Raw genomic sequence first — 26,201 nt, forward strand, 5'->3', positions numbered from 1 at the left:
AGTCGCGCCGGAAGTTCTGAATCACCGATTCTGAAGCGTTTGCCCCGTAGCGTTTTCTGGTGTGTGTAACTAAGGAGTTGTTTAAATCCCTTTGAAGCGTGGGTACCTTGCAGTGGTCTAAAGCTGGGAGCTCTCTGGGCGGTTATCTTTCTTAAATGTTACTTGTACAGCGTAGTTAAGACACGAACATTTTTAATTTCACTTACATCAATTCTGCCTTGTACACAAGTTATTTTTGTGTTACCCTCCTCCCCAACACCACCTGCCTATCCCGATCTGAAAGCCTGCTCGCTTTCAAGGAGAGTTGCTTTAATGGGCCAATCCTAGCCTCCACTAAGCAGGGTCTCCAGACAGCAGCAGCAGAAGCAGCTGGAAAATGCCAGTGGTGTTAGTTGGGAAGGAAGTGTGTAGGAATGAATACTTCAACTGAGCAGCACTAAGCAAGTAAATGAACTCTGGGGTTGAAAGCCCCAGGAAAACACAAGGCATCCGCCGACAGGAGGTCAGTCCACTTCCGGCTTCCGGGACTCGCTTGCCTTGCGCCCCTGGAAGAGCTCATTTCCCCTAGGCCGCCCTAGGGTAATGGTTTATAACCTTCAGTCCTTTGCTCTAGAATTTTGTCCCAAGAGCTTTACGTGTATCCAGGAAACTCGGGGTTACGGCAGTGAGGCAGCCACGACCGTAGGTGAGTTTTCCACGGATCAACAGCGAGTGGTAAGAGCGACTTGGGGAGGTACACGATCAGAGGCAGGGGAACCATCATCCGGGACTTGGCCGGCGCGATAGCTCCGCCTTCCTTTGCGCTGCTCGTCTGCTCATTGGTCAAAACGCTCTTGTTTCCTAGCTCCGCTTGCTCGCGGCCCAATCAGGTGTCAGGTGTGAGCGTTTGCGTGTAGGGCAATTTTTGGAGGGGGCAGCAAATTGCGCAGTAGGGAATACCTTACTGTTAAAAAAAAAAAAAAATCTGCGAGGAGAAATGACTCCATTCCGGAATCTAAAGTTTTACAGCAACCACTGAAATCGTTTCCGTTTCTTTGGAGGACTGAGACCATCGATGAAAATAATTTGGCAAGTAAGTAACTCACTTGTGACATCTCTCCCGTAGTTGTGCGTGAGTCGCTGTGTCCTGTATTGCAATTCATCCTCCAGACCTTAAGCCCATACGGAACCTTGTCCCAATTTCACTCACTCCGTGGATCATTTTAAACATGTACAGTACTGTGCAGGGGTTAAAGTGTTGATGACACCCAAAGTTGCAACTCCAGCCCCATAATTGTATTTCTACCTGCTGGACATCTCTGCCTAACAGTTTCCTTCATAGGCACTTTATTAATGTGTTGAAAACCAACTTCAGATTTCCACAATCATCCTCATCTAAATAAATAGCAAATTCATCCTTCTAGTAGCTTAGTCACTGGGGTCATTCTTACCCACTTGATGTAGTTCAGCGGTAAATCGTGTTGGCCCTACATTCTCCTACGTCTAGAGCCTGAATATCATTCTGCCTTTACCACTGCTCTCCCAATCCACGATCATTGCTAATCCAAGCTACCATCATTTCTACCAGGTCACTGCAATTCTCCTTTGCCTGCCCTGATTTCTCTGATGTTGTTCTCTGTAGTAGCATAAATTTTTCATACACTACCTGTATTTCCTCACCAACTTCTTCTTTTCCTCTATCCCAAGCTCACTCTTCTGTAGCCATCTGACCCAACACCTTCCTCCTCCAAGCCTTTGAACGTATTCTTCCCTTTACCTAGAACACTACCTAGGTAAATAAATATCTGGCTTTCTTTTTGGTCTTCTGAGTCCCCACAATCCCTTTTCCTGATAACCTTGTTTTCAATCTCACTTCTGTCTCACAGCTGTTAGTCTCATTATCGTCCTAAAAACCCAGTCTAGACTCTAATTTGCAATCCTGCCTCAGCTTCCCCAAGCGTTGGGGATCACAAATGTGTATTACCATGCCCTACTTGTCAGTCTTTGTAAGTTATTCATTGGGCAAATATATTTGTGGGTTTTTTTTAACTTTTTGCTTTTTTTTTTTTTTTTGAGACAAAATCTCACTATATAAGGTAGGCCTTGAACACACTATGTAGCCCAGGTTGGCCTGGAACTCACATTGATCCTCCTGCTTCAGACTTCTAAATGCTGGGATAATAGCACTCACCACCAGCAGAGTGCAGTGGTGCATTCCTGTAGCCTCGCACTTGGGAAGCTGAGGCAGAAGAATTGCCCTGAGCTACATGGTGAATTCAGGGATAGCCTAAACTAGTTAGTGAGACCTTGTCTCAAAGAAAAAAAGAAAGAAAAAATAATAATAGGTAGCCATGGTCACCCTAAAGAAACCTGTACAGGTTTGTTTTGTGTCACTAACCATTTCAGTAGCCTACTTAAGCATCAAATGCCTTTTGTAATTTTTTCCTCACAATAGCATTGACAACCTAGTGAAAGGTGTCTTAAGGATAACAGTTAAAGACACAATGGGATTAGGGGTGATGTGTTGATGTTAATTTATACTCTGGTCTGTGGAGACAGTCCAATGTGTGTAACAGTGCTTCTTCTTTTCCAGTTAATCCTCACAAATGAAACACCCACCACATTTAGTAGCTCCCATAATTCAGCATAATGTGTTTTTAGCAAAACCACTGCAATTAGTCTCCTATAAGTAATTTAAATTTCTTTCTGAGTAAAATAACTTTTTTTTATCTTTAAATATACCATATAGGGCCAGGGATTTAGCTCAGTGGTTCCACTGCCTGTCTCATAAGCACAAGGTCCGGAGTTTGATCCCCGTTACCAAAAAAATAATAATAATAAATAGAAGTACCATATAACAAGTCTGGTGTGTTAGCACACACCTGTAATCCCAGCTAGTCCAGAGGCTGAGGCAGGAGGATGGAAAATTTAAAGCCAGCCTGGGCAACTTGCTGACTCTGCCTCAGAATTAAAAATGATTCTGAAGCCCTGAGTTCCCTAGTACTGAAAAAATAAATAAAAATTTAGAAAACTGAATGATAGTGCATATATGAATCCCAGTACTGAGGAAGTGGAGGCATAAAGATCTTGCCTTCAAGGCCACCCTGGCATAATGCACTACATTGTGAAACTTGGTCTCAAAAACAATTTCTTAAACTATCACTAACAAACAAGCTAAATCATTTTGGACAGTATCATTTCCTGATATTAAAGAAATGATATAACTATGTTGGATGAAACCAAATAGGCCTACATGAAGGAAAAGACACATTTATGAGAGCTTAATGATCAATCCAGTCTCAGAGGTGGCTTTTTGTGTCACTGGGTGTGCACTAGCATTGTGGATAAAGTCACTCCACTGAGTAGTTGTTAGAGTGTCCGCTTGCCTTCCTTATGGAAATCTAACAGGCTCTCACTCCTGGTTCCCAGCCAGCAGCACTGCTGCCCAACCACTACTTCCATGAGCTCTTTCTTATTAACAGTCCTCCCTGTCTTGCCTGCCTCCTTCTGCCTCTGCTGAAACATAGCATGAGGTCTTGGTGATGACAGTGCAGCAGCAGTTGAGCAAAATTACCATTAGAGGAAGAGTCCGCAGAGATTTACCCAAGGATGGGCAAGAAACAGACTCACACTGAGCTTTGGAACTCTGAAGAGACTGTTTAATGAAGGGGCTATTTACAGAAAGGTGACCAAATTCAAATAAGCCTACTACTCCTACAAGGTTCACAAGGCCTGCTGAAGCCAGAGAGCAAGGGCTGTCTTCAAAAGCATTGTCAGAGTCATGCAGAAGCAGGGAAGGAAGAGTGAAGACACACTCTACCCACTGTCTCTTCCCATTCTGCAGGACCCTATAGCTCTCTGACCATGTAACTCATTGATTTCAATGAAATTTTTCATTGTTGTAAATGGAAATATCAGGTGAGCTATCTAGATACAAAGGAGCAATCACTGGATTGTTCCATATTTCTGTTCCTTAGCGTATCACATCTGAAAATCAAGAAAGGAAAAAAAGACTGATTAAATTTTTCCTTTTTTCTTTAGACAAGGTCTCAACATGTAGTTCAGACCAGGCTGGCCTCAAACTTGGGTTGATCTTCCCGACTTCAGCCTCCTGAGCGGTGGGATTACAGGCAGGTACCTCCACACTAGCTAAATTTTACATTTTTATGAAGAAATCAAATACCTTTGTACTCCATACCCCTGTTGATCTATTAAGTTCTCCTAAGATTGTGTATATGAATTCTCTTGTCCTTATCTCCTTAGAAACTTGCAGATGCCCTAAAATGACTGCACTAGAGCAGGCAGAGGCCCAACTCTCGGAATTAGACCTGCTGGCCAGTATGTTCCCTGGTGAAAGTGAGCTCATAGTCAATGACCAGCTGGCTTTAGCAGAACTGAAAGACTGCGTTGAGAAGAAGACGACAGAAGGGCAATCTTCAAAAGTTTACTTTACTATCAGTATGAACCTGTACATATCTGAGGAAGTAATGGTAACTCAGTTTTGTCTTTGGAAGACTTAAAACATACCAAGACTTAAAAAAACAACATCTTTCTTACAACATCTTTCTTTTGTTTTCCTTTTTCTGCTGCTGCTGTTTTGTTTTGTTTTTTTGTTTGTTTGTTTGTTTTTAAATCAGGTGATGTTTTCTCTGGCCTGCATTCTTCCCTTTAAATATCCTGAAGTCCTGCCTGAAATTACTGTCAGGTATGTTACAGAACTTTTGGCCAATTCTAGAGGCCAAAACTTGTCACAGAACAAAAGCAATTCTTAAGTTTGTTTTGTCTCCCAAGAAAATGGATTTAAATTATTTTCTTGTCTCTTCATTCAGATCACCATTATTAAGTAGATCACAGCAATCTCAGCTGAACCTAGATCTGACTGCTTACTTGCAGAAGAATTGTCTTGGAGATGTCTGTATACTGAATGCCACAGAGTGGGTTCGAGAACACGCCTCTGATTATGTCAACAAAGATGCCCTCTCTTCCCCCACCACAGAAAGTACAGTCCAGCCAATTGATCTCATTCTTACAAGGCTCTGGATCTATAGCCATCACATCTATAATAAATGGAAGAGAAAGAATATCCTAGAGTGGACAAAAGAGCTTTCCCTGTCCGGGTTCAGTATGCCTGGGAAACCTGGTGTTGTTTGTGTGGAAGGCCCACAAAGAGCCTGTGAAGAATTCTGGTCAAGGTTTGCTTTCACATATTTTGTATATCATGTCAATAACCATAATACAAAAGCAGGCACTATAGCTGTGGAAATATATATGTCTGACAGGGTATATCTCCGTGGGAATTCAGTCTCCAGTCAATGGGTAAGGCAGAAATCACATATAGTCAGCATTACCCACCTCACCTGACACGGTACTTATAGGAGACATTCTCCGAATTTTTGTTGAAGTCATCCCGCCTGTGCCCAGGATAATAAGATCCCATCCATTTCCACGGATCTGATTCTGCCCTCATTTTACTGATGTTGTAAACTTATAACCTGTGAAGTTTGAACTTTCTAGAAGCATTAGAATTGCCACTAGTCTTCTCATTTCTCTTCTGAGAGCTTAAACTTTTTTCTGGGAGTTTCCTTGAGTAGTTTCCCACATTTCCAGAATACTGATAGGCAACTGTAATAATTGCAGTAATTGAGTATGGGCGTGGGGTCATGACCAGGCTCATTCTTGATTAAAATAAACCCTTCTGAGGTAAAAGTTGATTTCTTTACTTACAGAAAAAGGCACTGATAACTGCTATTTTCAGTGCTTCAGAATACAAAACCCATTTTGAAATTTATGCTTTAAAAATTTCTTTCAGACTCCGAAAACTAAACTGGAAGAGAATTCTAATTCGTCATCGAGAAGATATTCCTTTTGATGGTACGGGTGATGAAATGGAAAGACAAAGGAAATTTTCCACTTTTGAGGAAAAAGTATTCGGTGTTAATGGAGCCAGAGGAAATCACATGGATTTTGGTCAGCTGTATCAGTTCTTAAATGCCAAAGGATGTGGGGATGTTTTCCAGATGTTCTTTGGTGTGGAGGGACAGTAACTAAAGAAGAGTGGCTGAAACTATTTCATCACTGTTGGCCTTTGGATTTTTTTTCCCCCTACTCTCTTAAAATTTAGTCTTAATTCTATCCTAGAATGGTAGGAGGAAAAATTAAAATGTGAAAGGATAGTTTCAATGAAACTGTAAAAAATAAGTCATGATTGAAAGCAGAACTGAGTTTCAAATTATAGTCTTTAATTTATCAATAGAAACTTCTTGACATATAAGCTACCCATTTTGAAAAACTATGTATAAGTCAGTGTTGGGCTGGGGATGTCGCTAAGTGGCACCGCTCCTGTCTGGCAAGTGCAAGGTCTGGAGTTCGATCCCCATTACCCCCCCAAAAAAGAAGAAAAAGACTGAAGTCAATGTTGGTGGTCCACCTTGCTAGCTGCTCTCAATACTCTTCACCTTTATCTGCCTTCACTACAGAACCCTGAAGGCCATGTGCTCACCCTTCCAGCCTCTGTGGTGGCCACTGGCGGCCTGAAGACACAATGGACGGATTTCTGGGAAAACACTTTTTCCCAGATGAAAATGATACATGCACTTAAGCCATCTTTCCGCCTCTTCCTGCCGCAAAAGCTAAAGTGAAGGTTGGAGCTGGATCACTCCTTTCAGCCAGGATGGGAGGATGGACCCAGAGCATCATAGAGATGTCAGGCTTCATGTTCCTGCGTTCCTAACACAACATCAGCCCTTGGCAATTTCTAGACATTGGACTATAAAATAAAACCAGCTTTGTTTAAATTTGCTTGTCACTAGCAGTTGAAAGCTAGTTTGTATAACAGGTTTTTTCAAAGGTTTAGTTTTGTATCTACCCTAGCCATTTGATATACAAATTGTGAAATTTTTCTTAAATGGATTTGCAGCTCACTTCTGGTTTTGTATTGTTAGGCTTTATCCCTTTGCTCCTGTGTTTGCCTCACAGAAAGCGGAGATATGAGTTGAGCAGAACTTTTTTGTTTGTTTTTGAAACAGGGCTCACCCATTCATCAAATTGGTAATTTAGAGAATCTGGTTTTGGCAAATTGGATTTTGATATACTTTTCACTCTGGAAATAGCCTTTGTGAATTTATATTTGGTAAATTGACCTACAGTCCAATCACACTGCCTGATTTTCTATTAATCAATTCCAAAACATTAAATATGCCAGAGATTTAGCTTAGCAGTACCACTGCGTGCCTCAAAAGCGCAAGGGCCAGAGTTCGAACTCTGGTAAAAAAAAAAAAAAAAAAAAAAGACCCAAAAACATTAAATATTAATTTCTAGTACTCAGATTGCTATCATGTGCTGGCTATTCTTTGAAGAGTCAGACTTGAGTGGAGTTAAAGTGAGATACAATACATTGTACAAGCTAGTTGGAAACATATATGCCCATCTCTGAGGGAATCTCTTAAGTAAAATACAGCACATAATATAATACTATGTAGAAATCGGAAGGAATGAAATAGGACAAGGTAAAGTAGGTAGAAATTTTTGGGGGGCAGGGTGTTGAGGCAGGGCCAGGAGAGGGAAGATGTCAGCCCAGCCTAGAAGGTGGGCAACCGCTGGTGCAGCAGGCTCCCGGAGCTACAGACCCTGACTGACAGCAGCCAGCTCCAGCCTGGGCCCCGCGCTCTGCCACCGGATGTCGGCGGGGGGTGCGCGTGAGCCTGCGCCTGTGAGTATTTTTTTGGCCAAGATGGGATTTTTTTGATAATTTAATTCAGTTCAGCAATTCACTGTTTTGATCACGAGGTCAAATTGTTTTCAGGGTTTGGTTTTTTTGTCGTTTTTTGTTTTTCCTACCAGCAAATCCACCATGAATATTCATTATTATCTCAATTTATTATATGTATAGAAGTGAAATTCAAATTGAGTATGTATTTGTCTGGGCAAACATACTTCTGAAAGGTTGAGAAATTAGAATTGAATTGCTTCTGAGATTTTCTTCGCTGTAGATAATTATTACCATTGATTATTGTTTTACCAATGTAATAGATGAAGACATCTAATATTGCTGAAGGTTATCTTCATTGACTTAGTGTAGGTTAATAATTTTAGGCAGATACATTTGACATTTTAGTCAGTTATAATTTGGTCAGTTACATTTCTTTTGTCAATTGTCACTTTATCCTGTATTTTAATTATATAGACACCTTAAAAAATTTATAGATAGCATATAAACTGTTAGTAAATGTTGCAAATATTTTCCAAGTTTGTCTACTTGTTTTTTTATAGAAAAAAAGCACTTTTAATTTAGTGTATTTAAATCAATCATTCCTTTTTTTTTTTTTAAACTGGGGATCAATATCAGGACCTTGCAGGCAGCAGCATAATCAAGCATTTCTTTATAGTTTTCTGTCTTTGGAGCATTGATTGAGAAACCTTTCTCTATTCCAGTGTAATTTAAACACATACATAAATAATTTTACAATATTTTGTTTTTGTTTTACAAAGAATCTTATTGTAAAATAGCATTTATCCTGTTCTTTTGTTTTACCAGGGATTGAACTCAGAACCTTGCACTTGTGAGGCAGGTGGTGGCACTGCTGAGCTAAATCCTCAGCTTCAGCCCCTTTTTTTAATTAAAAATTTAAAAAAATTTTTAATTTTATTGGTACAGTTGAGATATACATAATGGTCACATTTCATTCATCAGAGGGAATTTGTACCTGTACATGATGTATCTTGATTTCTCTTTTTTTCTATTCACCTCCCCTCTCTTCAATATGCTGAGACAGGATGTTGCTATGTTGTCCAAGCTAGCCTTAAACATGTGATCCTCCTGCCTCAGCCTCCATACTGGCTGGGTTTACAGTCATGTACCATCATGCCCAGAGGAAAACTATTTTATGTGGATGGATTCAGAGAATGTCACATGAATTTCAAACAAGTGAATTATTTTTGAATGCCATAGGATGTCATGATTTTCAAATGTCCTCTGGTATAGAGGTTTAATAACCAAAGAAAAGTAGAATGCAGAATATATTTGAATATTTTCCTTCTCTCTCTCTCTCTCTCTCTCTCTCTCTCTCTCTCTCTCTCTCATTTTGCTACATGTTTGATTTCTACTCTCAGAAACTTACCTGGATGGGTAAGATTATTTTAATATCAGACTTTTTTTGTAAGACATTCACAATGTTTTCTTAGAGGCTATAATTCTGTTGCAAAACTTGATCTATAAAATTGAGATTATAGCAATCACGAATGATGAAGACAGAGTCTCACTGTGTAGTTGAGACTGACCTGGAACTCACTATGTAGCTCAGGCTGGTCTCAGACTCATGGTGATCCTCCTGCCTCAGTTTCCCCAGTGCTGGGGAAGCCACCATGCCCAGTGAGTTTCAAATCTTAACCTTTAAAGTACTGAAATTTCTTTTCATAAAAAATTTGCATTTTGACAAAAACTAAACATTTTTTATGTTCTTCTGTCCAGAAACATTTCCTTATTATCACCTAATGTATTGATATGAACAATTCTGATTTCTGAAACCTTGTACAAATCAAAACAAATTTGTGAGCATTCACTTAGGCATTGGGTTTATTTAGACTGCAGAGGTTTAAAATGGCTTCTCCTTTAAAGGGTAGTCTTGCTAAAAAATACAAGCATGAGGAATTGTTAAATTACCAACACTGTTTCCAGTGCTCAAACCAGTTATAGAATGGTTCCCTAGGAAGACTGAAGAGAGATTTGTGTGGCCCAAAGTAACTGAGGGAATGAATCGAGAGAGATGTGTCAAATGTTAGGGAAGATAGGAAGTGTCCCTGCAATAGAAGAAAATGAAATTATGTGATATTTTTAAGCAAAAACAGGCAGACTTTAGGAACTAATAATAAAAAAGGATGGAGCATCACCCTGATCTTTCCTTCAAGTTATTTTTCCTGACAGCTCTATAATGAAGTCAGTTTCTTGTCTGCTCTTTCCAAAGTCCATACTAATTCTTGATTCACTGCTTCTATTCCATTTTAGTTCTAGTTTTGAATATTTTTTCCTTTCATTTTTTTTTCTAGTTTGTCCAAGCTTTGGGCTCAAGTTGTCATACAGGAAGTCTTTCTGATTACTGAAATACATGATAATCTCTTGTTTGCATAGCATTTTTAATATGTGACACTCACATTATCAGTGATACTGTTAAATTCCACTTAAGTGGCCATGATAGAATTATTTAAAACATTTGAGTTTAATCACACATTTAATATGTGAATGTATTCTCCTTGAATAAAATAAAACCTTACAAACGACTTAATTTCCTTTGATTATAACTCCTAACCCCAGCCTCTTTCCTTGCACCCCTTTTGATAAGGAGTAAGTACAATTATCAGATTGGTATGATAGCAGATTTTTTCAATGTGTTTACATAATATGCATGGGTCCATACAAGACACATATAATACTGTTTTGTGGAGATCGAAGATACAAAAGGCTTCCTACTGTACATATAATTAGTTTCTTTTTAAGAATATGTCTTAGAATTATTCCTAGGTATGTAGAGATGAACTTCAGTCATACTTCTGTTTAAAATCCTAAAGAGGGGCCAGGGATTTAGCTCAATGGTGCCGCTGCCTGCCTCGCAAGCTCAAGGTCCTGAGTTCAATCTCTGGTACCAAAACAAAACCAAAAAAACCCCTAAAGAATACTACATTAATCAGCTTTCCATTTCCAGGGGAAAATGCATATCTAACTTGAAGAAAAGTTCATTTTGGTTCATGTTTTCAGATGTTTCAGTCCATGGCCAGCTGGCTCCATTTCTGTGGGCTTGTTGCAGGGCAGAACATCACGAGAGAGGCATGGAGGCTGAAAGCTTCTCACCTCATGACAGGAAGCAGAGAAAGGCATGACTGTGAACTGCTTTCTCCATTAAACCCTACCTCTTGGTAACCTCATTGATGAGCCATGAATTGTCACTGGATGACCAATTCAGTTCCTTTAAATTCCAATGAATGGAAACCAAACCTTCAACACAGTAAGACTTTTGGAAAATAATTTGGACCCAAACCATTTATTTATTTACTCTCCAATTAAGTTTACAATTTCTTCCTATTAAAAATTCGTGAGAATTCTGCAATGTGTCTCTTTGTGTGCATTTTTCAGACAAGGTCAAAGGAAAATAAAAATCATTTTATTTATTCTTGTACTTAGAATGGGAATTTTGAACCTAAGTCTTTGAGCGTGTGCTTTAGTGATTTAAAGAGAAATCATTTAATAATAAGAGTTGATTAGAAGCTGAAAGAGAATACTGAGATAACGAAAAGGTCATCACTACAGGCAGCAGCTGCTGAAAAGAATAGGTTGGGATAATCAGAACTAAGAAACCTGGAGAACGTCTTTGAAAATTTCATTTCATTGATGCTTAGGTCTTGCTGGTCCTCTGAATCTCAAAGAAGGAATCTCATGATACCGGGTCCCAAGCTTCTGAGGAAGGGCACTAAGAGGAGGGGCCTGATGGAGCTGGCCCTAAGCACTCTCAGAGCACTTCCTGGTTGATACTTTGAGGTGTGCAGTAAGGTCAATTTCGTGATTGTTGGACAAAAGATGGAGACGAGAGAAAGTGTTGCTGCCACGGTGAGGGGCTGCTACCGGGCTGATGCCAGTAGAGCTGAGCCCTTCTCCCTCCTCTTGTTTTTCAATCTTTCTCTAGTTTCCCTGTTGATGAAGTTTAAAAGGAAGCTACCGGGATAAAGGAGAAGTAGCTCACAGAATTCCATCATTATGGAGTTATGACAGTCTTGAGAAATGGCCAGCTACAAACGTGTTTATGATTTTCTAGAGTGATTCTGAGGCGGAGCCACTAAGCTACAACAGGATATGCACATTTTAAATTTTCATGGAACTAGCCATATTATCTTTTAAAAAAAACACGTAATTTTGATATAGAATAAATGGGGAGAAGTTTAGAGAGAATAACTGGTAGCAAAAAAAAAAAATTTTTTAAAACGGTCTCACTATGTAATTCAGGCTGGCCTAGAACTCGTGATTCTTGCGCCTCATCCTCCCGAATGCAGTGTCTGCCAGCGTGCACCACCGTGCCCGGTTTAGTATCAAATTTGAACAAGAATAGGAATCTTGTTAAAATGCAGACTCTGACCTAGTAGTTCTCGGATGGACCAGAGAGCCTTTCTTTTTCTCCCCCCGGGTTCTGGGAATTAAACCCAGGACCTCGCGCATGCTAAGCAAGCGCTCTATCACCGAACATATCCCCAACGAGGGTCTATCTATTAAACAAACGCGTAGAGGATGCTTAATGATTTCATTTCTTTAAAACTTCAACCCCCCCCATTCAACACTTCTACATTCGTGGTCACAAAGACTGTATCACTACCTTTGTTAGAAAATAAACGTAGAGCTCAAGCCTAGGCCCAATCCTCTTGGCAAAGAACCGCAGTTTCTGAAAGAGCAGTAAAGGATTTGGCACGTTAGGGCCCGTGCTTGGCTTCCTATTGGCCAGAAATGACGACACTGTGGTAGGCGTGCCTTTAATTGTGACGCCTTATGCGATGGATGGTCAAGGCTGCATCCGGAAGCGGGAAGGGAAGTGTGGGGCAGGAGGGAGGGCGGGCGCGCGACGGAAGGGGCGGGCCACGGAAGGGGCGGGCCGGAGGAAGTTATAGTGAGCTCCCTTCCGGCGCTGGGGGCCGGAACGTGTGGCCCGGCGGCTGTCAACCTGGTTCCTGCGAACTGAGTTCGCTGCGGAGACCATGGGCGGGAAGAACAAGCAACGGACCAAGGGAAATCTGAGGGTGAGAGCGGGATGGCGTGGCCACCTGGGTTGTCTTCTCGCATCTCTGGTCTTCGCCGGCGCTCAGCAGAGTGTGTCCGGAGCACGGCGGGGAGAGGCGTGTGTTTCCGTGTTGAGTGTGACCTCTTTGTTGTGTGTGCATCCCCGAGGGCAGGATGGGTTCTTTGAGCACAATGAGAGAGAAAAGATGTTTCGTGCCAGAGCTGTGCCCACCGAGGCACATACCCACGCTTTTCATTAACAGATGGTTCAGTGTCAGCTTCTCCTGGAAGGTTACCAGGGTGAGGGAGAGGGCGGTGGGGGGCCGGGAGGTGGAGGACTTGGATGGGAAGAAGTTGACATGAGCTTGTTAGGCAGGATAGCTCGGATCATGTCCTTCATTTTCTTCAGAAACCTGAGTGAATATCTACATTCCTCGAAATAAAGGCCAGAGCCCTAAAACGATCTTACTGTGCCTTGTCCTTGCTTGGCACGCTCCCAATGCTCTTGTTAGGTGCCTCCAAATTTCGCCTTGCACACCTCTGTGTGGTCTCCCGTGCTCGTCCCATTTCGAATTGTAGCTGTTCGCACTATTTCTTGTTCTCCATTTGTACTTTATTTTATTACACTGTGTTGATGACTTCTAACCTACTATGTAACTTACTGTGTCCGTTCACTAGGCTGTATTTGAAGGCAGGTATTTATCTGCTGCTTTTATGCTAAGGGGTGCTATAATGGTATATATGTATCTTATGTTGCTGGTTTGTTATAGCACAGTGTAATTTTATGGGAATGTTTTTTCCCTATTTCTGATTCAGACAATTTTAGTTATTTAAGTACCACATTTTCTTAGCTGTCAATATGCTTTAGAAGATAATATAAATACTTCTAGTAACTTACCTTAAATATTGCACTAAATATTTTACTTGCGTTCTTATTTAATACTTTGATTTGTTTTGTAAAAATCCTCAATGATCAATTAGTTAATTTATTTTGGTACTGGAGATTGACCCCATGGTAGGCAAATGCTTAAACCCTGAGCTATATATATCTCCAGGCCTCCTTTTAAAAAACTTTGAGGCAAGATCTCAATGAGTTGCCCAGGCTGGCCTTGAACTTGCAGCCTTCCTGCCTCAACCTTTGGAATAGCTGAGATCCTGTGGGCTCAGTTTGTTACTTTTGTTTTTGTTTTTGTTTGTTGGTACTGAGGATGGAACTCAGGACATTATGTTTGCAAGGCAGGCAGGCGGCCGTACCACTGAGCTAAATCTCCAGCCCGGTTTTTGAAAAATTCTTAATATGAGCTAAAGTTGCAAGAATTTTGGAATGACACACTGTATAATATTTTCCTGGATTCACCAATTGTTACTATTTGGTCACAGTTGTTTCTCTCTAAATTTATGAATTTTGCTGAAACATGTAACTGGGAGAAGTTGGGATTCAGCTATTAAGTACATCATCATGTATCTAATCTTCTAAAAACAGTATCATTCATCTACTATTCTACATAGTCACTAGTAATTAAAACATACAGAAACTAATTCAGGTGTCATACTCGAATATAATATGCAGTCTTGCAGTCACATTTCTGTACTCATTTTAGTAAATTCTGTGTGTGTGTGTGTATAATATATAGTTTGCTTGTTTTGAGTCAGGGCTCACTTTGTAGTTCAGGCTGTCCTTGAACTCAGTATGTCACCCAGGTTGGCCTTGAACTCCTGGTGATCCTCCTGGCTCAGCCTTCCAAGTGCTGGGATTATAGGCATACGCCAAAACACCCTATAATCTCCTTTTTATTCTTTAAAATATTTCATTTTAAAAGTATTTGACATCCAGTCAGGGATCACCTACACTGCTTATGCTATTTGGCTATCACCTAGGTCCTTTTGACCTGGACAGTTAACACTCCTCCACACCTTTGGGGATGTTTTTTATGATATAACTTGGGAGAATCAGGCTACTAACAAATAATATGTGGACTGATAGTCTGAGACTATACTATTCTCCCACAAACTTTCAGCTAATGGTTTTAGCACGCTGTGATGATTCTTGCTTTAGTTAATTATTATGGTGGCTTAAAAACTCATGTTTAATATTGACAATAGTCCAAGTAATGAGTTACTCCAACCTCATTTTAAAGATATGGAGGCTGAGGCAGGAGGATCACTAAGTCCCAAGCCAACCTGGACTACATAGTGAGACACTGTCTCAAAAAAACCAGAAACCAAACCAAAACAAAAAAGATGCTGGAAATGATATTTAGAGAAGTTTACTCTCCTAAGCGAGGAGGTTGCAGAGCTGGGGTTTGAACTTCAGAGAGTGGCATTTATTGAGCAGAAAACTTGAGTCCTGCTTGGGATGATACACAGATATCTGCTCTGTTGAATGATTCTGATTCAAGTATGAGCAGAGAGAATGAGAGAACAGAAAAGAACAGTGATCTCAGGGAGACAAGTGTTGCAGACATGAGTGCTTAGAAGGACGAGTAGAAGTCTGTCAGATACTGAAGAGGAAAGAAGTTTTCAGATGGAGAGAAAAAGATACATATAGCATTCAGAGATCCGTGGATTCACTTTGGGACCGGACCATGCGTGATGGTAGCAAAATTGAGAGAAGAGAGGTGGGAGGAAAGGTAAGAGTGGCAGTAGATCAGATTAGGAAAAAATGAGGATAGGTGGTGAGAGATCTTTTTAATTCTCCAGTTTGGTCTTTCATCTGTAGACTCAGGCTTGCTACCTCAAATACCCATAGAAGCCAGGCATAAAGAGCAAAGAAGTAGGTATAATATATGAAGAATTAACTGCCAAAAATAGAATCAGGGTTTTTAATTTTTATTGAACTGTGGATATAAGTCACCAACAAATAAAACATAATTGTAACTGTATTTTGAACTCAAAGTAGATTTTGAAAAAAAAGATACAATTAGTGTATTTAAAAATACTTCATTATTTTTAATTTGGAAACAGGAAACATGTTACCTTCTGCCTAGAGTTACTATTGTCAGCTTGGGGATTTTGAAATCAGAATGCAGCCTTAATTTCTTTAGTAGTAATTAGTTTTTTACTATTTCATAAAACTTTACAAATCAGATTATAGATAAAATTCTTGCATCCTACTATCGCTGTATTTAGGTTTCAGAATTGTATTATAATTCACCGACTTCCTTTGGAGCTCTTTTATTTATGTACCAGGACTGAGAAAGGTAAACTGAATAATGTTAGTTCATTTTTTGTGTGTGTTACTTCATTTTAATGAAGTTTTAAAATGGAGATCTTTTTTTAGAATTACTCTTAACTAGCACATTTTGAAAGAAAAATGTAATTCTGGCCATCTTTTTATTACTAGTCACTTGTTCAGTTTATATAGCAGGCCTTGTTATTCCTTGTTGAATGAGTTTCCAAAAACAGTTTCTGTGCCTGAGCAATTGCATGACATATTTGCAAAACTTTTTGCAGGTATCCTTGGAAATAACAGATGTGTGTGGATGAGTTGTAATGTCATTTTGGCGGTTGAACTAAGGGACTAATAGCAAACCCTTTAGAAACCAAGTGCCAAGGGTACCAACACTGCAATTAAATCTGAATACTGAGGCTTTAGTTTAGAAAAAAACAAAACCAAAAACAACTCTACATTCATATCTTTTGTCTTAAAAATACAATAACACCTGTGCCTTAGGTTTGCCACTATTGAGCTAAGGTATTTCCTCCTTAGATGACAAAGAGTAAGTTAATTTCTTTCAATAATTCTAATATTTTCTTTATGTGTAACAACTAGCTCTCTTTTACAACCAGGAGACAACTGTGTAGTGTATTGTTAAACCTCTGACTATGGTTCAAAACAAAAGAGTAGTCTAGCTTATATCTTGACCACTGTGTTGATTGTTGTGTCCATAATGATGTAATTTTAGCTCAAAGAGGTTAGGTGGTGCCCCTGCCACTGGAGAACAAACCTCAGAACCTTAGGACCTTGCCCTGGCTGAGCTAAATCCCCGGCCCTAGGCTAGGTTTTGAGTATGTTGAAATGAAAGCATCTGCTCTTGAGGAACTCAGAGTCTGGAAATAGCAGTCATTAGCTCTGTCACATGGTGATTTCTTAATAAGTATTGAATGAGTGAAAAGGTCAGCCTCATTAATTTTGCATGATCACGCAGTACACATACAATACACATATGTATATATAAATACTATTTACAGGAAAGTCAGAAATAAAATTTTTTTACTAGTGGTATTTATGAAAATCTTATCATATGTGACACATTCTGTTTTTTACATCTTTATTCTATTTCTTCTCGACTGCCTATTATATTGGTATCATGAGACACAAAGGGGTTGTATCCACAGTTTTAAAAAACATTATTCTAATGTATTGGAAACCTGAAAAAATATCCTAGGAACATTATTATTATTATTTTGGTACGGGAAAATGATCTCGGGACCTTGTGCTTGAGAGGCAGGCAGGGGCACCACTGAGCTAAATCCCTGGCCCTATCTTAGGAGCATTATTGATAGGCTATTGATGACAGGAATGTTCTCCTTTGGGGAATATTGCAATAGATGAAGTTTTAGCCTAGGAAAAATCTTAAAGTTTGTTATGATCATAAGAATTGACAAGGAATTGCAAAATTAAATTGTGGACTTTTTTGGACTCTGACTTCTTTTTTTTCTATTTTCTTAGCCTTCAAATAGTGGTCGAGCTGCAGAACTACTTGCCAAAGAAAAAGGAACAGTACCTGGATTTATTGGCTTTGGAACAACTCAAAGTGACCTAGGCTATGTTCCTGCTATTCAAGGAGCTGAAGAAATTGACAGTCTTGTAGATTCTGATTTCCGAATGGTGCTGCGGAAACTGTCTAAGAAAGATGTCACCACGAAATTAAAAGTAAGTTTCCATATTTTCATAAAAATGATCTAGAATACTTTTCTGGGGCCAGGGATTTAGCTTTGTGGTGTCATGCTTTCCTTGCAAGTGCAAGGTCCTGAGTTTGATCCTCAGTACTGGGGGAAAAAAAAGAATACCTTTCTGTTAAAAGTGACATTAGCATATGTAATATAAAGAAAAATGGCCAATGGCTTATTGTTAATTCTTTTGCAGTTGCACTGTTTCTGTGACATAGACTTAAGCTTTGCCTGAGACTTTTTGAACCACTTTGGAAGTTTGTACAGTTTTTCTCATTAGGGAATGTAATTTTTGATCTGGGGCCATGTTGTATTGCCTGGTTCAAGGGCCAGAGATTTATTTAGCTCAGTGGTTCTGCCGCCTTCCTTGCAAGTGCAAAGACCCGAGTTTGATCCCCGGTACCAAAAAAAAAAAAAGAAATTGCCACCTGTATTGCCTGGTTCGGTGTGGAACTTCTGAGCTCTGGTGATACTCTTACATCAGCCTCCCAAGAAGCTGGGACTAGAGATGAGTGCCATCATGCTCACCTTGATCCTGTAATTTAATTATTAATTATTCATTTGTGGATTTTGGAGACACAGTCTCACTATATTTCAGGCTAGTCTTGAACTCACTACCGTATGTAATTCAGCCTAGCTTTTTACTCACAGCGGTTCTGCCTCAGCCTCCTTAGTGCTGGGATTACAGGCATGCACCACTACACCTAGCAATCCTGTAATTTTGGATGTTTTCTTTTCTTTGTATACATATAGTTTTTTAAAAAACTTTAGAAGGAGTACATGTTAATCCTGTATGGCACAAAACATAAATAATGTATTCTCTCATTAAATAAAATAGAGTAAGCTTCTCAAATACAATAAATACAGCTCATAACCAAAATTATAGCTAGCCTTAATGATATTAATAATTTACTTTTAGGCTATGCAGGAATTTGGAACCATGTGTACAGAGAGAGAAACAGAAATTGTAAAAGGAGTTCTTCCATATTGGCCAAGAATTTTCTGCAAAATTTCACTTGTAAGTATAAGACTTTACTAGTTTATTACAATTGCATATTTTTTGTTGAAATCATGGGGACTATCAAGTTTAAGTGATTGATTTTAGTTGAGGGTTATAAAATGTTATTTCAACATTCTTATGCAGTTTGGTTTGTGTTGGATTGTAAAGAATATATGCAGAATATGTATTTTTTCACTTTATAAAGTTCATGGTGGCTACGTTCATCCTGGGGAGTTGGTACATGTACATAATACATCCAGTTCTTTTTTATTTCCCCTTTCCCTCCCCTTCTTCCTTGTCCTCTCCAACTCAAAAACTTATCCTCACTTCCTGTATTGCATGTAAACATTAACATACCATTCAACTATAAAGTTAACTCAAAAACCCTCATTCCATTTTATTTATTTTTTTCATTATTTTTATTGGTATGGTTTAGATATACAGTACTCTGACATTCATTAATGGGAATTTGTACCTTTCATAATATATCTTGGTTCTTCCCCATTCCCATGCCCTCCCTTCAAACCTTCACCCCTCCTGATTTACAAAGACTTTGTTTCCATTTTTTCCTTTTCTCATATTTATTCAAATCTTTCCTTTCCCCTACTCTCACACTTCCCCTCCCCCTTCCCCATTGGACCTTTTCTTCCTATTTCACATTATCTAGTATACATTTTGATCCTTATTTACACTTTCAGTTTCTCACACCAGAGAAACGCTATGGTATTTACACATGTGTGTCCTATTTCACTTGAGTATAGCCTCAAAGTACATCAATTTAGCTACGTCTCTAGTTTCTCTTTATGGCTGAGTTGTATTCCATTTTATAAAAAAAAGCAAAACAAAAAACACATTTTCTTTATCCAGTCCAGTTGACAGGCAATTGGGATGCTTCCAAATTTTAGCTATTAAAAACTGCTGCTATGAACATGAGTGTACATAAATGATATAGAGGGAATAGAAGTAACTCTCAAACCTATTAGATACCTGAAACATGAGTTTGTTTTTTTTTTTAAATCAAAGTATGAATTTTAGGAAAAACAGAGGTTAAGAGTTGGAAAATTTATTGAGAAAAAGATAGCTTTTGTTTAAGACAGACAGAAGGGGGACTGGAAAGTGGGTTGCCCACCCACCCCGTGTTTTAAAGATGTTTTGTACAGCAAAGCCTTGTGGTGAGGCTGGTACAAAGAGGGACAAAACTAGGAGACCCAATGGAAAATTACAAGGTGGGCATGAGATGGGGCAAAACCACAACCAACCAATAAGATTATGATAAGAATAGTCACCCATGTAATAATATTGATTAAATGGCGATCAAATGGGAAAACAAGTTATATATAAGTAATTTTTTATTTAGAATGTCAATCACTGCTATCTATCTGTAGGGGAAGTAGTGTTTCTTTTTTTTTTATAATGTTAACCAGTGAATGAGTGTCAGTTGTTTTGTTGGTGGGAGTGTAGACTGGTACAACCACTGTAGAAATCAGTATGAAGATACCTCAGAAAACTATGATTAGAGGTCCCGTTTGATTTAGCCATCCCTTTGCAGGGTATCTTTCCAAAAGAATTAAAAGAATCATACCACAGTGATATATGCTCACCCATGTTCATATAGAATATGTATTTTAAGAAATTAGACTACTAGAATTTGTTGCAGAAAATGAGAATGAATTGCTTAATTACTTAAAATCCAGGCTTGACCTTGTCTTTTTATTTTGTCCCTGCCTCCACCCAGCTGAACATATATTGAATATAGTCATAATAGCATTGGGAAAGGGGCAAAAGGAAGAATTGATTTCTGATTTTAACCCCCCCCCAAAAAAAAACCCCAAATTCTCAGTATTTCAAAACTTTATTTATTTATTTTTTTTGTACTGAGGTTGAATCCAGAGTCTTTTTTTTGCGGGGGGGTACCAGGGATCGAACTCGGGCCCTTGCTCTTGCGAGGCAGACCACTGAACTGCTTAGCTAAATCCCCAGCCCTGAATCCAGAGTCTTGCATGTGCAAAAGCATGTACTCTATCCCTGAACTATGCCCCAGACTTTTAAAAATTGATTTTAGGGTAGTGCAGTAATTTTTTTTTTTTTTTTTTTTTGGTGCTGTGGATTGAATTTAGGACCTTGTGTTTGAGAGGCAGGCATAGTGCCACTGAGCTAAATCCCCAGGCCTATAGGTTAATTTTTTTGTTGTTGTTTTTTTTGGGTTTTTTGAGACACGGTCTCACTGTGTAGTTGAGAATGACCTGGAACTCACTATGTAGCCCAGGCTGGTCTTGAACTCACAGTGATCCTCCTGCCTCAGCCTCCCGAGTGTCGGGATTACAGGCGTGTGCCACCACACATGGTTTATAGGTTAATTCTTAAGAATGGGTCTTTGTAGCACATCTAAAAACTTCTGTGTTTGTAAATCATATTTATATTCAAACAGGATCACGATCGCCGGGTTCGAGAAGCCACTCAGCAAGCTTTTGAAAAACTTATCCTTAAAGTAAAGAAACACTTGGCTCCGTATTTAAGAAGTTTAATGGGTTATTGGCTCATGGCTCAGTGTGATACGTACACACCAGCTGCGTGTGCTGCGAAAGATGCATTTGAAGCAGCCTTCCCTCCAAGCAAGCAGCCTGAAGCTATAGCGTTTTGTAAGGATGAAATTACCAGTGTAAGTTTTTGGATCCATTTTTAAATTTTTTTTCCTTACCATGTTATAATAGTAGTTCTTTTACCTGTCCCTGTAGATGTATTAGGGGGAAAACTGTTTTGTTCTGTCAACACAGATTTCTGTAATCTCAGCGTGTAGAGGTTTCTCCTCCATAGCTGAGTGCTCTCTAATTTAATTCAACTTTAATGTTCTCTACTTGGAGATCGTGTCAGATTCCATAGGTTGAGGGTTCAATCCCTGAGGCTGCCCTATCTTCAGACCCAGTCTCAAGTCTGAGCCTCGGAAACTTCTAATTGATTGGGTACAAATTGGAGTTCCTGCAACTCCCTCCTCAGGTTTGATTATTTAACGTGTTTGGCTTACAGAACTCAGGAAAATGCTCCTATATTTACCAGTTTATTACAGAGGCTATTTAAAGCGATACGGATAATCATCCTGATAAAGATAATTCCATAGGGCAAAGTCTGAAGGGTCCTGAGTTTGTCACTGTACCACCCTCCTGGCGTGTGGATGGTTTCTTTGCCTCCCTACACACCTCCATGCGTTCATCTGTCCAGAAGTGCTCTGAACCCTGGCCGTTTTGATTTTCGTGGGGGCCTTCATTGAATAGGTGTGATTGAAGCATGCACAACCATGTTGAAGTGTGATTGGACAGAGTATGATCCGATGCTAATTCGTCTGCTCATGTTCCTGTTAAAATTCTTACGCATGGATGACTTGATCACTGAACATGAAGATTATTTTCACTTTAGTTTTTTTGTGGCACGGTTCTTATAGATGATCGAGTTTGACCATTCTCAAGTTCAAAACCAATTTATTATAGAGGCATTAGAAAAGGCAAGATAAAAATGTCATACCATGTGTTGTCAGTGGGCGGGGAGGCTCTCAGAGAAGGAGAGGAAAGCAGATATGATTTCTTTGTCAGATTTAAAAGTCACAGTATTTCACTGCGCCACTGGGTGCATTTAAATAAAGAAACTCATAGCACCAGCCGGGGCTACATAGTGAGTTCAAGGCCAGCCTGAACTATGCTGTGAGACTTTGTCTCAGAGAAAGAAAGGAAAGAAAAAAAGAAAGGAAGAGCTGGGTATGTTGGGCGTGGTGGTGCATGCCTGTAGTCCCAACACTTGGGAGGCTGAGGCAGGAGGATCTCTGTGAGTGCAAGACCAACCTGGGCTACATAGTGAGTTCCAGGTCAGTCTCAACTACATAGACCGTCTCAAAAAAGAAACAACAACAAACAAAACAAAACAAAACAAAACAAAAGGAAGAACAACAGACATCAGTGGCCAAATGTATTTAGTGGAAATTTTCTCTTAATGGGAACTGGACATGTCGGGGAAGAAAAGCCTTGTCCATCTTATCCTAACAATAGCCCAATAACTTGGAGACTGACAAGAGAAGAAAAATGGGTAAAATTTACACCTTTCAGTTTGGCTACTTGAATTTGCTGTGAGGTAATATTTAGTTTAAGGGGATTCTTAAAAATGAATTGTACTTAACTGTGCTTGGCTCACTATTCAGTAAAAATTCAATAAAATCTGAAGAATTCAGTATTTGTTTTCTTATCTAGGTGCTTCAGGATCATCTTCTAAAAGAAACACCCAACACACTTAGTGACCCACAGTAAGTTACGTTGTTTCTGTGTAACTGAAGTTAAGGATTTTTGTTTCACCATAGGTACCCAGATATTATTTCCGTGTGACATTCTCTATGAAGAACAAATTTGAAATAGCGTTGAGGCCCAGGGATTTAGCTCAGTGATTCCATGGCCTGCCTCCCAAGCATAAGTTCCCCTGTTTGATCCTTGCTACCAAAAATACATACATACATACGTACATACATACATACATACATACATACATAAATAGAGTTGAAAATAACAATATAATACCACAATATGCGCTACGTGCTTCTTTAGTGCTTTTACTTGCAAGTTATCTTGTTATTTGTGTAGAATTTTTTGGAAGCTGCTCATTGGTTCTGTTTGAGAGGGTTTTAAATTTTTTTCCCCACAGTTATCTTTTAGCAGCAGTAGTAGGGACTGTGTGAAGGTATGGTGCAAAATGGCTGAGAAAAAGTGTAAATAGTTCTGTTTTTTGTTTTTGTTTTTGTTTTTGTTTTTTTTGAGTCAGGGTCTCCTTATGTAATTCAAGCTGGCTCTGAACGCATTGTTTTGCCCAAGCTGGCCTCAAGCTCATGGTAATCTTCCTGCCTTATTCTTCTGAGTTCTGAGATTATAGGCATGCCCTGCTAAAGTATTTTGTTTACTATTATCTTCTAATTAAACTTTTAGGGATCCATAAGGGAAAGTAGTCAGAGATGTCTAGATATACTTCTGAGAATATGCACTTGGTCACTTATTTCAAGCCATGGTTTTTCTCTAATTACATGTCATATTAGCAGCAAAATATGTTGTTAAAATTCTGTGTGTATTTGTATTTTGAGGGGGTTTGACATGGGGGAGTAGAAGATGAAAATAAAGCAAGTGGTAGACGTTTCGTTAGAACATTTAAAGTATGATATGTGATTGAAAAATATGATGCTTAAAAATTTTATTCCAGTAAAAAATATTTCCCTTGACCCTTTCAAAATATTCTTCCTCACTTCAAATACGTTATCATTCTTGCCACTTTCTGAAGTAGTTCAGAAGTCCTCCTTCAGGATTGTTTGTAGTTGTGCTGTTTTGGTTGCCGTGATGTCCTGAATCCATTCAAAATGTTTACCTTCCATGGTCATTTGACTTTGGGGAGGAGCCAGAAGTTGCGTGGTGCCAGATCCAGTGAGTAGTGTGGTTGAGGACACAAGCTAATATTTTGTGAGCCTGCTTTTTTGTTGAGTGGCTTGCTAGCAGCATTCACTGTATTTCTGATCATACCTCATAAAGACACTCAATGAAGGAAAAAAAAATGGCACTCATGGAAGAAGACTTCCAGAACGGCTTCAGAAAGTGCAAGAATGATGTAGTGTGTTCTAAATGAGTGGGAGTGTTTGGAGGGGATTAAGGGCACTGTGGCTTTTACTGCAATTTTTAAAAAATTGAAGCATTCTCCATAGTTTTCTTTATTCTCAGTACTTTTATTTTCTTTACAAATCAAGAACTGTTCCAGAGGAAGAAAGAGAAGCTAAATTCTATCGAGTTGTAACTTGTTCCTTATTGGCATTAAAGAAATTGCTTTGCCTTTTACCTGATAATGAGCTTGATTCTCTGGAGGAGAAATTTAAATCTCTGTTATCACAGAATAAATTTTGGAAGTATGGAAAACACAGTGTACCTCAGGTAATCTATGTTTATGCTTAAAATACCTTAAAGCATTTTTCAAATTTGTCCCACTGATCTTATTAGATTGTGTTTATTGTTCATATTTACAAATTTGTAAGCACATTGTTGAAGTAGGTCATTGGGAACCGAATCGTCTCTTGCTAGAGTCATTCTGTTTCTTTTCCTTATCCTCCCCCTCGTCCTCCTTCAGCTTCCTCTTTATCTTCATCATGACGCTCATCTTCGCGTATGCTAAGTATGCGCTCACTCTGCCCCTGAGCCACCCTCTGAACTCTCAATTTTCACTCTTGTGTTTAGTTTCGGTATCAGGTTCAGAGTTAAAGTGTCATATTCTTTTGTTCATGGCACTGAAAATTGTTGATGTTCTCAAGCCTTTTTATACTTATTTTCTTTTGTCCCCATCTCCAGTTCCTTTTCCACCTTCCTGTGGCTGATTATTCTAATATTTCTAGTGTATATAGGTTGTGTTGTTCTATGCCTTCAGCCTAGACACCGAATCAGTGAACACTCAAATGTTGCTCCTGGGGGAAATCCAGTTTCTGTGAGCCTCTGGTCACATGTTTTTCAGTAGATCAGTGCTTAACCTTGCTTTGTGCGTATATGAAGACGTCTTACTTAATATATATATATATTCTTGAGGCATTAACATTGAACTCATGCCAGAAATCCTGGAGCTCGTGCCTGAATGAAGCTTATCTAACACGTACTTGGGAACATTGCAGCCTTCTTGCACTTATGTACAATAGACAGCACTATAGCACAACACAGAGGCTGCTCAACACTCGAAAATCACCAACCAAGACTGCCAAGAATTTTGAAAAATGCAGTAAGTAGTCTGTGTAAGGGATACTTACTGTAGAATGAGAGCTAAAATAAAAAGACAAAACATCTATCATCTTGTTTGACCTCAGCTAGGAAAGTACACTTTCAGAATTCTTTCTTCTATTTTACATCCTTTGCATTCTGGAATAATGCTTTATATTATTTTCATAGTGAATATGTCTTTAGGGTTTTTATTGCTAATGTGAAGTGAATTTCTTTTTTTCTTCTCTGTACCGGGGATTGAACTCAGGACCTATGCTTATGAGGCAGGTGTATTGCCACTGCACTAAATCCCAGGCCCTGAACTATTTAATTACATTTTCTATTTTGTTTCTACTAGTGCATAGAATTGCTATACTCTTCATGTTAATTTTATATTCAGTAACTCATAGACTCCTGTTCTAGTAGTTTGTTATATTGTTTTATTATAGTTATTTGGCTTCCATTCCAAGTATTTTTCTTGTTTCTTTGTATTAAATATGCTCTCCAGGGCTCTATTAGAAGGAGGAGTGGTAGCAGACATGTTTTTCTTGTTCCTAACAAATGGAAATAGTCCTAGACTTTCATTATTAAGTATGGTATTCACTGTAGACTTTTTAAAGTTTAAACATTTTCTTTTGTTCTTAGTTTGCTGAGTATTTCTATCATGAATGAATGCTGGACTTTTCTTGGTTGTTTCTTCTGATATGGTTATGTGAACATACAGTTTTTTAGACTTGTCTTTAATACACAAAGATTTGCTGCCTTTTAAATGTCATGTAGGGCCGGGGATTTAGTGGTTCCGCCGCCTGCCTTGCAACACAAGGACCTGAGTTTG

General features: G+C 39.0%; 2 protein-coding genes across 5 annotated transcripts in view; both read left to right on the forward strand.

The window, feature by feature from the left end:
- Positions 1 to 42: 42 nt before the first annotated feature.
- Positions 43 to 7,475, forward strand: Rwdd2b (RWD domain containing 2B). 4 transcript variants are annotated; one of them, XM_010608576.3, is made up of 7 exons: positions 43 to 685; positions 1,001 to 1,072; positions 4,021 to 4,113; positions 4,243 to 4,469; positions 4,617 to 4,684; positions 4,809 to 5,171; positions 5,789 to 7,475. In XM_010608576.3, exons 4-7 carry the CDS (start codon positions 4,263 to 4,265, stop codon positions 6,021 to 6,023), a joined length of 873 nt encoding a protein of 290 aa, XP_010606878.1. In that variant the 5' UTR covers positions 43 to 685; positions 1,001 to 1,072; positions 4,021 to 4,113; positions 4,243 to 4,262; the 3' UTR covers positions 6,024 to 7,475. The 4 variants fall into 4 exon arrangements, with proteins under 4 accessions (XP_010606878.1, XP_010606880.1, XP_010606881.1 ...); XM_010608578.3 differs by having other exon boundaries at positions 1,041 to 1,072; XM_010608579.3 differs by lacking the exon at positions 1,001 to 1,072.
- A 5,068-nt stretch (positions 7,476 to 12,543) lies between these two features.
- The window catches only part of Ltn1 (listerin E3 ubiquitin protein ligase 1), a 56,935-nt gene continuing 43,277 nt past the window's right edge, over positions 12,544 to 26,201 (forward strand). Inside the window, exons 1-6 of the mRNA XM_010608574.2 lie at positions 12,544 to 12,747; positions 17,400 to 17,603; positions 18,540 to 18,638; positions 21,049 to 21,279; positions 22,853 to 22,905; positions 24,379 to 24,559. Coding sequence (XP_010606876.1) covers positions 12,706 to 12,747; positions 17,400 to 17,603; positions 18,540 to 18,638; positions 21,049 to 21,279; positions 22,853 to 22,905; positions 24,379 to 24,559 — 810 coding nt within the window. The 5' untranslated portion in view covers positions 12,544 to 12,705. The remainder of the gene's footprint in view (positions 12,748 to 17,399; positions 17,604 to 18,539; positions 18,639 to 21,048; positions 21,280 to 22,852; positions 22,906 to 24,378; positions 24,560 to 26,201) is intronic.

Source organism: Fukomys damarensis, unplaced genomic scaffold (assembly GCF_012274545.1).
Source record: "Fukomys damarensis isolate Sample0158 unplaced genomic scaffold, DMR_v1.0_HiC HiC_scaffold_24, whole genome shotgun sequence".
NCBI classification, from domain to species: Eukaryota; Metazoa; Chordata; class Mammalia; order Rodentia; family Bathyergidae; genus Fukomys; species Fukomys damarensis.